The sequence below is a fragment of the Oryctolagus cuniculus genome, chromosome 1 (assembly GCF_964237555.1).
Source record: "Oryctolagus cuniculus chromosome 1, mOryCun1.1, whole genome shotgun sequence".
Taxonomy (NCBI): Eukaryota; Metazoa; Chordata; class Mammalia; order Lagomorpha; family Leporidae; genus Oryctolagus; species Oryctolagus cuniculus.
The window spans coordinates 212649824-212664154 of NC_091432.1; the positions used below are offsets into that span (position 1 = coordinate 212649824).

Below are 14331 nucleotides of genomic sequence, written 5' to 3' on the forward strand. Positions count from 1 at the left end.
CACAGCACAAAAACAAGTTTTCAACACGAATTAAAATGACTAAATAAAGATGTTTGTTTATTTTGTAATGCACATTCCAGGGCCACATTATAAAATGTATAATTACTCAAAATCTAAACAGCTTCTTGGTTCCATCCTTCTGTCTTCTTTTCCATTATATCAATACTGAGAAGAATAGATCAAAACTATTTTTTAAGCCAGGAAAATAGGCTTAGTATTACAGCTAGTATTCAGGGCAGACTGGCTAGCTATGCTAGACCTAGGACCAGAAGACGGCTATCTGCTATTCCCCAGGAATTGCTCCCTCCAGGATTCCGTGGAGTGGGTTCCTGTACTCAGCTTTCAGGAGCTCAGAAGTACATGCAGTGCAGCAGTTAGCCCTTGCTCTGTGAAACATTTCTTAGAGAACAAACTCTGGCCAGTAGCATGATCTGCGATAGAGGGAGCATCAGAGGGGATTTTGTCACACTTGGTGGACACAGGGACTGAAGAAGAGTCCATTTGTTATAGCAAAACCCTGTGTTCACCCAAACTGCTGTATATTTTCTGCTGAAATTAGTGTTCTAGATGATAGGCTTAAATAAGAAAACAGTTAAAGTAAAGTATGCCAAAGGCGAGTGCATATTCAAAATAGCTTCTTTGGATGGAGTTGTCATTAAGACATCTGGGATATTTGGTTTGACTTTTACAGTTTTAATGCAATGTTACATTTTAAAATCACACTGCAATTAAAATTCTTACTGCTATTAGGGCAATTATTAGTCGTCAAAAGCTTCACAACCAGTTTCATGATCAGAAAATAAAGCAGGATTTCAGTATTGTTTTCTTTATAAATGTGTTGAATTTCTTAAAGTATAATTTGCTTTTTAAAAATGTCGGCTTTGCCAGAGATGTTGCAAAAACTGGACTCCAAAATCTTCTCAGGTTTTACCATCCACGGTGTCTTTATTTGTAACCGAGACCCATCTGACATTTTCTGTCTGAAGTTAGAAAGAGTTAAGACAATTAATTTCTGCTTTATTCTGAAAAAAAAAAAGCTGCAAAATTAGTAGTAATTACTAATTTTTTTTTGCAATTTCCTTTAACTTTTCAAATATGAGTTGAAGATAGAAAAACTGCCTTACCTTCTTCAGCAGTTTATAGCAAAGTGAAAGAAGTTGAACCAAGAGCGCCATCATGGATCTTGTCTTTGTAATACATTTGTCAACCTATAGTGACAGAAAGCGTGCAAATCGTATTCTACAAGTGGGAATTCACAAAACTTTATCATATAGTTGATGTGAAAATGGCATTTCTCCATTGTGGAACTACAAAGGGTCTGGAAGGTACAGAGATCACAGGAGCTGACTCAAGGCCCCAGAACACAAGTGCAGCGTTGTCACCCAGGTCTTACTCCTGTTTCCACCCAGGAAGAATGGGTGGAAAAGCAACTGTGCTCCTTCAGACTACTCAGGAGCTACTCAAAATGCTCCAAATAGTGACAGCAAATTCCCTGCTTTGGCATTCCTTGCACTCTGCTCTGTGGGCAAAAACCCACATATCCTTAGACAAATTCTGGGAGCCCAGCCTTGGAGGCACTCATGCCCAGGTCAGACAGGTGATGATGACAGGATTTAGCAGTAGCTGCCAGTGCTATGGAATTAATCCTGTCCAAAAAGCCAATTCATTCAGTGAATGTGTTGCTCTCTGGGGTCAGTTACAAAAGCAGATAATAAAAGATTCTTGCCATCAAATTGGGAAATATGTAAATAAATTGTGCCTCTGCAGGTATTAACACTTTCTTTGAAGAAAAAACAGCCTGGAGCAAATATGATAAAGACAGAAGTATGCAAGTTTCTCAAAGTCTACCTGAGTAACTCCCTCCCTCTGCTTTACCTTGAGAAGTACTTTATTCTGCAGAGATGTCTTGGTTATTGTCTGGAGCTGGTGGCATAGAGGGATTAGCTTGTTTATTTCCAGGAGAAGCGTAAGTTTGTCATCATCTTTCAGCTGAAATGTAATTTAGGAAGTTATAACACCCCCAACGAAATACCTTAAATATCTTGATACCTTAATACTATGCCAGTGGGTATCTAGGATACTATAACCAGCACCAGGCAGAGAGACAAGAGTTACCTGTTTTGAAAAACCTTGGATACTTGAAGTAAACTTTAAACCCTCCGCAGCAAAAACCTGGTGGGAAGGGAAAACATTACTGTTTTAAATGATACCCACAAGTAGTTGATAAGAAATATACTTACTAATGAAACCTACACATACTCATCATAAAAATCACCAACTATAAAAAGGTGGTGACAATTCACTATGCATCCTGAGAAGAGGATGATGGAGAAGAACTTGTGCAGGTAAGATAGGGATCTTTAGAATATTATGTTAAAATGGTATGTAGAGGGGTAGGCATTGTGGTGCAGTGGGTTAAGTCACCACTTCCAATACCAGCATGCCATATGAGTGCTGAGTTGAGTCCTAGCTGCTCTACTTCCAATGTAGCTCCCTACTAATGTGCCTGGGAAAGCAGCGGAACAAGGTCCAATTGCTTGGACCCCTGAACCCACTTGGGAGACCCAGATGGAGTTCCTGCCTCCCTCTTTGTAACTCTGCTTTTCAAAAAAATAAAACAAATGTTTTTAAAAAAATGATATGTAGAATATTTTAGAGTGAGAGACACCAGGAGAATAAAGAGATAAAGACTTAGATTTAGGTGGTTGGCAATAATAATGTGGAGAACAGGGTAATTCTGGGAGTGATTTGTAAAGAAAAAGAACAGGGGGCCGGCACTGTGGCACAGCGGGTTAACACCCTGGTCTGAAGCGCCGGCATCATATGGGCGCCGGTCCTAGTCCTGGCTGCTCCTCTTCTGATCCAGCTCTCTGCTATCGCCTGGGAAAGCAGTAGAAGATGGCCCAAGTCCTTGGACCCCTGCACCCGTGTGGGAGACCCAGAAGAATCTCCTGGCTCCTGGCTTCAGATCGGCACAGCTCCAGCCGTTGCGGCCATCTGGGGAGCGAACCAGCGGATGGAAGACCTCTCTGTCTCTACCTCTCTGTAACTCTTTCAAATAAATAAAATAAATCTTTAAAAAAAAAAAAAAAAAGAAAAAGAACAGGTCTTGGTAATAAACTAGCTAAAGAATATGAAAGAAGAAGCAATAGTTTCAGGGTTAACTTTTGCGCTCTATTCAATAGCCTTCATGCCTTGTTAGCAGTGGAGAGTGTGACCTCACAATCAAACCATCCATTGCATCTTTCCCTCTCCTTTGAAAGAGAAACCAATGAGCTTCACATGGAGATTCTAAGCAACTTCAGTGATTCCTTTCCCTGTGTGTGCCTAATTACTCCATGTTACCACTTTTCTGTTTCATGGATCTTCTGTTTCCTTCTAGCCTGCAAAGCTCTATGTCGGTCTCACAGAACACCATGGATGTAAAATCACCTTAACACAGTTTAACTTCCACGTCTCTCCATTCCTGAACTATCCTGACACCAGTCTTACAGATCCTGCTCGATCTTTCTACTTAATATGAGCAAAAGAAAATGAATGATTTCCATTCTCCATATATAGTGTTTTCCCTCAAGTCTGACAGCTATTGTGAGGCTGGAAATAGTTACCAGAGTTCCCTATGTCAGTCAATGGCACTACCATTGACCCTTTTGGTTAAGCCAAAAAAAAACCTTTCAAAGTGTAAGTCAGATCATGCCATTTCTACTCAAAACTCTCAACAGGTTTACCATTCTGTCTGAGAAAAACAAGCCAAGTTCTTCCCATGACCTACTCAGATGTCATACTTCACCACCTCCCTTGGAGCTCACTCTACTCCCTCTCCCACTGCCTCTGTATTCTTCAGATACACCCAGCTCTTCCCCTCCACCTCAGAGCCATTACATTCGTTTTATCTAAATATGCTATCCCCACTTTCCCATCCAACTCACTCTCTCTCACTTTATTAGTATTATACTACTCTACCTAAATCTCAAGTGCTTAGATAGGTCCTTTCTGATTGCCCCTCTATCACTTCTATATTCATATCCTACAGGATTTTATCTCCAAGGATATACATATGTGTTATATATTTAACTTTTAATTGTCCATCTCCTGCCACTAGAACATAAGCTCTGTGGGAACAGGTACTTTTCTTTGTTCACTTTTCTCCAAGAGCTCTTGTCCCAGGATCTGACAAGCTCAGAGACAAACCTAAACAAAGAATGTCATCGGATGATGATCGGTTGTCATTGGTGTGGAGACAGACACTGGATTACTGAATCCACTCACACAGTAAGAAGGTGAATAGTGGATCTTTTGTAGTAAAGTGTGGCATGACTTAGAGTGAATCCAGAATTTATTCCAATTGTTTTAAGGGAAATATCTCTCTTATAGCCTACTTTGTAGAAAAATCCAGAAAAAACATTTTCTACAGTTCTTCTGACCATGTTGACAACCTTCAAGATGAAATCCTTTTTCCTGAAGAGGTTCAGGCGGATGCACATGGGAATGAAAAAAAAAAAAAAAAAAAAAAAAACAGAGAGAGGAGTGATAAAATGTCAAAAATTTCAAATTTCAAGTGCAAGAACACTCTTGGTTCTACAGAGGAAAACCAGCCAAACTGAGGACCATCTGAAATAGTGAAGGCATTTTGCAACACAAATGCCAACCTAAAGCCTCTACCTAGAGAGAAGAGAGTAAGAGACTTATGGGAATTTGCTTTAGACATACAGAACACAAGGGTAGATGTTAGCAGGTTTGTCTCTTCCCTAAATGACTCCAAATTGTCATAAATATGGAAGCAAGAAAGGAAAGTAACATGTACTGAGTACTGTCAAATGGTCTCAAAACTAAGACAACTGGTTTCTCATGTATTATCTCAGTATCATTCGCCCAATTCATTGACGAAGAACTCAAAAAGCCCTTCAAACTCTAGAAAGTAATAGGGATTTTCATCCACTCACAGGAGAATTTCATCCACATGAGAAAACCTAAAACACTATTGCATTTTTTGACTATAAATAAAGCCTTTTCTACTCTAACCTTATTATATATGTTTCTTTTCAAAGAGATAACTAAGAAAGCTCCACAAAATGTTAGTATAAGCCCTCTATCTTTCTTGTTCTCTACCTCTCTCTTTAGCAGACAGCTGTGTATACTTGCAAGCATATGTATGATATAATGAGTCAGTTAGAAAACCAGTCATTATCTATTTTTCACCCAGAATTAAAGAAGTAGCATAAAATGGGAACAAAACATACCTCTAGTTGATGTATTAAATCCTGGGAAGTTTTCAGGGGCCCCTCTCCTCTAAAATAAAATGAATTATTAAGAATTATTGCTCGGTAGTTGATCAGATAATATTAATATTTTAGAGCATTTTGTGTATTAACAGGTCTCAAATTTGGAAGAATAATATGAGTAGATTAATAATATTGTGAATTTAGTCTTAAAGCAACACTGATATTTAAAACTATTATTTCTCAGGCTATTTTTTTCCCAAATAAGCATTATACGTGTTAATTTTATAACTTAAAAAACTTTAAAACTGACATATGTAATTTCTATGTATCCTTTTTAACCTTTTCCATTTTGCTTCATAAGTTCTAATATATGAGAGCCGATAATATGTCTTAACCAAAAGGAGTCTGTTACATAATGAAAAGAGGATCAGACCAAAAATTAGGAAATTCTCACTTGTAATTCTAACTTCAAGTCTGGCAGGCACTCACATGCGTAGCTTTGATGAGACGTCTAGCTTTTATGTTTCAACCTTGAGTGTATGAAATAATTCTAACAGTACTTGTGCTACCACTGTCAACAGAAGATTGGGTAATATTAGACTAAAAACTTCCAAGAATTAAAAACATTAAAAATGAAAAGTAAATGACAACAGAGAATAACAAAGCATTAGGAGGAGCAATGAACTATGCATAAATCAGAAGATCTGGAATCTCCTAGCTACAAATTCCATAACTTAGTAACTATGAGATGTGAACATTTCCTATTCTCTGATAAACTGTTCAGGGGATCAAATGAAATTATGAAACCACAACCAAATTAAAACCAACTCTGTTTGTAAATCACATTAAGGCACCGTTATGTCTGAGAATTTTTTTAAACTATAAAGCACCAGAAAATCTTGACTATATAAATTATTAAGAAATGTGAATTGTTAAATATATATCAAGACAACCATAAACAGCCTGAGGAAAGGCTCTGAAACGCCAGGAAAACTACTAAGGCCAATACTGCGAAGGCTAACAGTTGGCCTCAGGAAGAAGTACCAAGATGAGGTTGGTAAACCACAGGTTAAAAGGGAAAAACAGAAAAGACTGGGAAAACAGCAATAGAAACAGTATGGTTTAAAAAAAAAATTAAGCACTTGTGACCTTACACTAGAAGGTAACTACATTACCAAGATTTGCCAAAATGTAAGCACGAGGTATTTAGTCACAATAGCAAATCCATTTTCTTTGTTCCAATTCCATCCTTGCTGAACACCACCCATATTCTAAGTAGCAAGGCCCGCTCCGCAGAGCTTTAGGCACCTACCCTCACGGGGCAGCCCCTCATACTTCTCTGGATCCATGGGATGCACTCTAGCCCTGACCGCAATCCTCTATTCTGACTCTGAACCAAACACGCCCATATCATCCTAAAATATTGTGAAATAAGAACTAGTTAAGGGGCCGGCGCTGTGGCGCAGTGGGTTAAAGCCCTGGCCTGAAGTGCCGGTATCCCATATGGGTGCCAGTTCTAGTCCCGGCTGCTCCTACTCCAATCCAGCATTCTCTGATATGCCCTGGGAAAGCAGTGGAAGATGGCCCAAGTCCTTGGGCCCCTGCACCCACATGGGAGACCCAGAGGAAGCTCCTGGCTCCTAGCTTCAGATTTGCACAGCTCTGGCCATTGCAGCCACCTGGGGAGTGAACCAGCAGATGGAAGACCTCTCTCTCTGTCTCTACCTCTCTCTGTAACTTTGTCTTTCAAATAAATAAAATAAATCTTAAAAAAAAAAAAAGAGTGTCTTGGCTTAAAAAAAGAGGACCTAAATGAAAGATCTCTGTGAGTGAGATCCCAGTAGAAAGAATGGGCCATCAAAGAAGGAGGTACCTTTCTCTGAAGGGAGGAGAGAACTTCCACTTTGACTATGACCTTGTCTAAATAAGATCGAAGTCGGCAAACTCAAAAGGCTTCCACAGCCTTGGCAACTCATGACCAGAGCCTAGGGAGATTACTGACGCCATAAACAACAGTGTCAAATTGTTAAGTCAACAACAGGAGTCACTGTGTACTTACTCCTCATGTAGGATCTCTGTCCTTAATGTGTTGTCCAATGTGAATTAATGCTATAACTAGTACTGAAACAGTATTTTACACTTTATGTTCTGTGTGGGTGCAAACTGATGAAATCTTTACTTAATATATACTAAATTGACCTTCTGTATATAAAGATAATTGAAAATGAATCTTGATGTGAATGGAATGGGAGAGGGAGCGGGAGATGGGAGGGTTGCGGGTGGGAGGGAAGTTATGTGGGGGGAAGCCATTGTAATCCATAAACTGTACTTTGGGAATTTATATTTACTAAATAAAAGTTTAAAAAAAAAAGAACTAGATAAAGGGGTAGTTGCCATTTAAAAAAAATCTACTGATGAAACACTTGGGAAGATGTAATATACAGTATGCATTATTTCTCTAGTTTTTGTTACCCACAAACTTTTTTTAAAGCATGAGTTTCACCATTACTGAAATGACTAGTATCCAAAAGTTATAATTTTATTATTTCAGTTAGTCTATGCAAATATATTATAAATATAAGTAAACATAGCCATTCCATTTTACAACCTTTGGCAGACTTGAGCTATCAAATGTTTAAAAGGTAGGAACTAAGAATGAATCCCTTAGGCCAAAATTCATGTTGGGAAGACTCAAGAGCAGAACAAACTAGCTACAAGCTATTAAAGGAGGAAACTCCTGGGAAAGCAGTGGAAGAAGGCCCAAGTGTCTGGGCCCTTGCACCTGTGTGGGAGACCTGGAAGAAGCTCCTGGCTCCTGGCCTTGGTCTGGTCCAGCTCTGGCTGTTACAGCCATTTGGGGAGTGAACCAGAGGTTGGAAGATCTCTTTCTCTGTCTGTCTCTCTCCGTAACTCTGCCATTCAAATACAATAAACAGATCTTTTTTTAAGAAAGAAAGAAAGAAAGAAAGAAAGAAAGAGAGAGAGAGAGAGAAAGAAAGCAAGAAAGCAAGAAAGAAAGAAAGATAGATACCTGCTCTTTCATATGTTTACTGAAATATATTCTGCCCTTATGAATAGGGTTTCTTAATTCTAGGGATCATTTTTTTTTTATTATTTGACAGGTAGAGTTATAGACAGAGAGAGATCTTCCTTCCATTGATTCACTCCCCAAATGGCTGCCACACCTGGTGCTGCGCCGATCTGAAGCCAGGAGCCGGGTGCTTCTCCTGGTCTCCCATGTGGGTGGCAGGGCCCAAGCACTTAGGCCATCCTCCACTGCCCTCCTGGGCCACAGCAGAGAGCTGGGCTGGAAGAGGAGCAAGTGGGACTGGAAGTCAGCGCCCATGTGGGATGCCAGCGCTGCAGGTGGAGGATTAATCAAGTGAGCCACAGTGCCGGCCCCTCTAGAGATCATTTTTAAAAACTGATCTGCCTGTGAATATGAACTGCATTCTGTCAATCAGCTTTATCAATATAAATATTATTGACTCCCGTTGTTCTATTTTTTTGCTTGTTTGTTTGTTTGTTTGTTTAGAACTTGGATGAGAGAAAGGATTATTCTTTTTGGCCCCCAAGCCCCGCTCCTTCCAGAGACTCAAACTACTTGACTTGAGCTTTAGTCTCTAGACCCAACTGCTCCACCTTCCAGAATACTCATAAGACAGCTTATATATATATGACCTGATTCTGATAATCTTCACTTCTAAAAGCAAAATGAAGCGAGGGGCCACCAGGAAGATACCAAGTATTGAAACCTAGAAAATATCTAGTATCCTCCAGATTTCCAAAAGTGGAAAAAAACAGACTTCAGAAGCAGAGTAAAAATTCTGAAGTTATTCCTTGAGGAAATTCTACAACAGCTTGTTGAACAGATAACTGATTTTAGCTAAGTGGAATTCCTATACGACATATGATGATTATTATAATGAATGACTGTGGAATGTGATCAACATTGACTTCAACAAGGTGATTGCTAAGTGCAATTCCTGTTCCACATGTGAAGATAATGAGACACTATGGAATATGATCAACACTGGTCTCAACAAGGTGATTGATCAACAGTCTTGTAATTTGAACAAGACAAAGACTATAGGCCAGGCCATACTGAAGTTAGCAAAGTTCTGCTCAACATTATGAATGCTGATACATAGAGGTTTGGCAACCAACAGAGACAGGTTTCACAGCTCCACTGTTTGATCTACATCTAATCAATCACTTGTATAAAAATACAAAAGGTGTGCTTTCTAAGCATATAGATGCCAACTGGGTGAGACATTGATATGCAGATTCACAAAAAGCAGGATATAAACACTTTATTTCAAAACTATGGCAAGGGGCCAGCGCTGTGGCATGGTGGGTTAAACACCCTAGCCTGCATCACCAGCATCCCAAATGGGCGCCGGTTTGAGACCCGGCTGCTCCACTTCCAATCCAGCTCCCTACTATGGCCTGGGAAAACAGTAGAAGATGGCCCAAGTCCTTGGTCCCCTGCACCCACGTGGGAGACCCAGAAGAAGCTCTTGGCTCCTGGCTTCGGATCAGCACAGCTCCGACCGTTGTGGCCAACTGGGGAGTGAACCATCGGATGGAAGACCTCTCTCTCTGCCTTTCCTTCTCTCTGTGTAACTACGGAACTCTGACTTTCAAATAAATAAATAAATCTTTAAAAAAAAAAAAACCTATGGCAAGAATGGGGCAAAAAACTAGGATTCCTTCTAAACCTAAACCCTAATTAAGTAGATGGATCTTCTTGCTGCAGTCACTAAAGTAAACTGCCATGATAACCACATGTAGTCTCTTTACCACATATTTGATACCGACCTCAGCCTCTCAGTGAATTAACTTGGCACTTTCTCTTTCTCCCAGTTATGGTTATACTGATTTCAAAAGACCAGAATGTAACCTCACTTACCTGGTAAACAAATAGAGAGAATAGGCGATCCTGGACATGTTCCGTCCGTGCCGAACAATCTCATTCTCCTGATCTGCCCACTTCTCAATCTCGCAGTCAGCATCAGAGGAGAGCAAACCCAGCTTCAGTCCCAGTCGTGCTACCCTGGCTTGTTCCTACAAAATCCACAAGGTAATCACAACACCTCTGTCATTACCGGCAGAAGGGAAAATTAGATGTAAGACTATGAGAAGGGGAAAGACCCTACCTCAGAGTCAGGCCTGTCCGACTTTGATGATTTGACATTCGCGTTATTCTTCTGACAACAAAGGAGATTAAGATATCTTACAAAGCAGCACATTTACGTGTGAGGAAATACAACAGAAATAGTAAGCACACCAAAAATACTTGAACTAAAGTCTAATGTAAACATATTCAGTGTGCAGTTATACTACGTGGTTTAAATTAAACAAACCAATTGCAAATACTCCACCAGAAGGTGAGTTCGGCTTTGAACAGGTTATCGGTTTCAGACATAGGGCCAGAGACAGCAGGTGGGTGTCCTGTCCTGCTCTGTGTCCTCTGCGTCCACAGGGGCAATCCTCTTTGCACAAGGGCTTCAGGGGCTTTCAGACAACTTCTGCAACATCTTCGAATCCACTTCCAAAGTCCCCCAAACCTCCCTGACCTCCCGATTGCAACAAGATTACTATAAGGCTTCATTTATACCTATGAAATAATGTATTAAAATCAACCACTGTATGTAGCATTCCATATTTTCCTAGGGTTATGACTCCAGGGTTCAGTCCCTTTAAGGCTGCTTTCACTGACATCCCACTGCTAATCCCATATCCCAGGTTGTAAAGAGATTAGACTAGGAATTTACGATTTAATGTGTGAGCTAATGTTCAGTGGTTTCTGTTTTTGAAAGAGCAGGTTTGCTTTTATATAAACTAATTGAAACTCAGAGAAACTTCTTCCCAAGAAGGAGGAAGAAAAATTTTGCATATCAGTTAGGTCCTTAGATGCCTATTTACTTAAAGAATCGAGTGCTCTAACAGACTATATCACCACCAACAGAAATCTGCCTTTGAAAACTATATTCCAAAGTTCCCTGGAGATGATGGCCCCTGCTGGTGAGGTTAGAGTACCAGTATTGCGAGGGTTAGAAAATAAAAGAGGCCCAACAAGTTCAGAGAGCCATTTTTGCCAATCGAAACATAAATTCTACACAGAAACACACACTTTGCTTCCAAAAGAAGAGCTCTACAATTTTCTAGGAATATCACTAGCTATGCTATCCTCAACTGAGGGAATGGTTCATGATTCTAAAATCATGTTACTTAGACATGAAGCTTATATTCAGCTCAGTAACGTTTTTGCTCCATTGGACCTTTTTAAAAGTCTCCTAATGTCTTCTCTAATCCTCAGACAATTATTCTGTGGCAGCCCTAAGTCACAGCATGTACAAGAGCAGTCCATCTATCCTTACTTGCTTAAGCCCAGTGGGCTATTACCTATAACACCATCTTTTAGGGTTAAGTTGGCTGAAAATAATAACAAACAAGTTTCTATCCATACTTTTTCAAACTGTTCTGATATAGCTTACAGCATAGAAATTATTTTCCAAAAAAGCCACAGAATCAGTCTGCAATGTCATAACTGCTTTCTCACCAACTACTTTCCATTCTCTAGAGGTATATTTCAGTATTAAATGCCAGTCCCACCTCAAAACATACATTAATTAGTCAATTGTATGCCCTTCTCAAAGTTTAGGGATTTGATTTATCATGTATTCTTTCTCTGAACCACTGATCATTCCTAATGTCATTTCTACATCCGCAGCTTTAAAAGCTTTATTTTCTCTCTTCATTGTCAGTTCTGTCATAATAATCACCATTTGTTGTTTATCACTCTGACACTATTAATAATCATCAACATTTTTTCTCTGCTTTCTGCTCATTTTCTTCCTACATGAGTTTAAATCTCTAATATCCAATATGGTAGCCACACACTGCTACTGAATACATGAATTGTGGCTACTCTGAACTGAGATGTGCTGTGAGTGTAAAACACATATCACAGGCTGGTACTGTGGCGCAGTGGGTTAAGCCACCACCTACAGCACTGGCATCCCATATGGGCTCTAGTTCAAGTCCCAGCTGCCCCACTCCTGATCCAGCTCCCTGCTAATGTGCCTGGGAGAGTCCTTGGGCCCCTGCACCTATGTGGGAGACCCAGAAGAAGATCCTGGCTCCTGGCTTCAGACTGGTCCAGCTCCAGCTGTCATGGCCATTTGAGGAATGAACCAATGGATGATAGACTCTCTCTCTCCCTCTGCTTCTCCCTCTCTATAACTCCACCTTTCAAGTAAAGTAAATAAATCTTAAAAAAAAAAAAAAAACCCACATACCAGACTTTGAAGACTTATATGACAAAATGACTATATAAGATTTCCAAATTCACATGTTGATTACATGTTGACATGATAATATCTGTGATATATTGGATTAAATAAACTTTTAAATTAATTTCATTTATTTTTCAAGATGACTACTATAAAATGTTAAATTACAAATGTGCCTTGAATTATATTTCTTTTTTTTTTTAAAAGATTTATTTGTTTATTTGAAAGGTGCAATTACAGAGAGGCAAGAGGCAGAGAGAGAGAGATTTTCTATCTGTTGGTTCACTCTCCACATGGCCACAATGGCCAGAGCTGGGCTTATCCGAAGCCAGTAGCTAGGAGCTTTTGTTGGGTCTCCTTCACAGGTGCAAGGGCTTAAGGACTTGGGCCATATTCTACTGCTTTCCCAGATCACAGCAGAGAGCTGGATTGGAAGTGGAGCAGCCAGGTCTTGAACTGATGTCCATATGAGATGCCAGCACTGCAGGTGGCAGTTTTACCCACTATGTCACAGCACCAGCCCCAAATTATATTTCTTCCCCAACCCCCAGAAACCTTTTATTTAAGGAATACAAACTGCATGCATTTCATAAATACAACTTTAGGAACATAGTGATTCTTCCTACCCTACCCACCATCCTACCCACACTCCAACCCCTCTTTCTCCTCCCTCTCCTATCCCCAGTCTTATTTCTTACAAAGATTTATTTTCAATTAACTTTATACACAGAAAATTAACTCTGTACTTAGAATTCAACAAATTGTAAGAGGCAAAAAAAAAAAAAAAAAAAAAAAAAAACTGTTCCTTAACAGTTGAGACAAGGGCTGTTCAAAGTCATTGCCTAATTATTTTTCTATTAGGCAGTGATGTACTAGACTGTAAACTTCACAGTAGCAGAGGCCATGCCTTTTTTCACCAACTCAACAAATTATAACATTATTTTCTGAGTGTTAAATTTGTGCCAGGCAGTTCTAGGCAAAAAGAATATCAGAGTGAACAAAATTATTTTTTTAAATCTCTACCTGTAGAATTTATAATTTAACACCTTTTCTATCATTTTTGCACCAGTGCTAGCATAGTGCCTAGCAAATAGCTCACTGATCAAGAAATGTTTAACAAATAAATGAATGAATTTTTTAAAGATTTATTTTTTCACTTGATATGCAGAGCAATAGTGAGAGAGGGACAGACACAGATCTTTGATCTGCTGGTTCACTCCCCAAATGGCCACAATAGTCAGATCTGGGCCAAGCCAAAGCCAGGAGCCAGGAACTCCATTTGGGTCTTTCACATAGGTAGCAAGGGTCCAAATACTTGGGTCATCACCCACTGCCTTCCCAGGCATGTTAGCAGAAAGCTGGATCAGAAGTGGAGCAGCTGGAACTCAAACCAGCAATCTGATATGGAATGCCAGCATCACAACACTGGCTCTGAATGAATGAATTTCTTAGGTTCACCTCATATAAAACTTTGCCTGTTATAAACACTATCAGCCATAAAAGTGACCCTTTCTTTGTTATTGGGTAACTGGGTATAATTGATAAATCTTTGATTTTCTCATTTACCATCAGGACCACTTCCTGCTGAGAAGCTACTTCTACACAGCTCATTATTTTTCCTCTACTTTTGAAGTTGGAGTTATTATGACATTTGATGGTTCTAGAAGAATGGTCCTTCTTGATAACTGATTCTCTTTCTTATCATAATCTCTACTTTCCATATTCTGCATTTTATTCAAAATTATAAATCTCCATAAAATGATCTCTACAAATGAATTGCTGGGGTCATCGAAATGTCACCAGGGTAACAT

General features: G+C 39.5%; 1 protein-coding gene across 3 annotated transcripts in view; it reads right to left on the reverse strand.

Moving 5' to 3' along the window:
• Positions 1-30: 30 nt before the first annotated feature.
• Positions 31-14331, reverse strand: part of CTNNAL1 (catenin alpha like 1) — a 68677-nt gene continuing 54376 nt past the window's right edge. Inside the window, exons 13-19 of one of the 3 annotated variants that reach the window (XM_008255890.4) lie at positions 10382-10429; positions 10135-10289; positions 5241-5289; positions 2116-2172; positions 1876-1989; positions 1125-1208; positions 31-980 (exon numbers count right to left, since the gene is read on the reverse strand). In XM_008255890.4, the coding sequence (XP_008254112.1) occupies positions 921-980; positions 1125-1208; positions 1876-1989; positions 2116-2172; positions 5241-5289; positions 10135-10289; positions 10382-10429 (567 nt within the window). In that variant the 3' untranslated portion in view covers positions 31-920. Of the gene's footprint in view, positions 981-1124; positions 1209-1875; positions 1990-2115; positions 2173-5240; positions 5290-10134; positions 10290-10381; positions 10433-14331 lie in introns of all 3 variants that reach the window. The other 2 variants (XM_008255847.4, XM_008255935.4) reach the window with 2 other exon arrangements.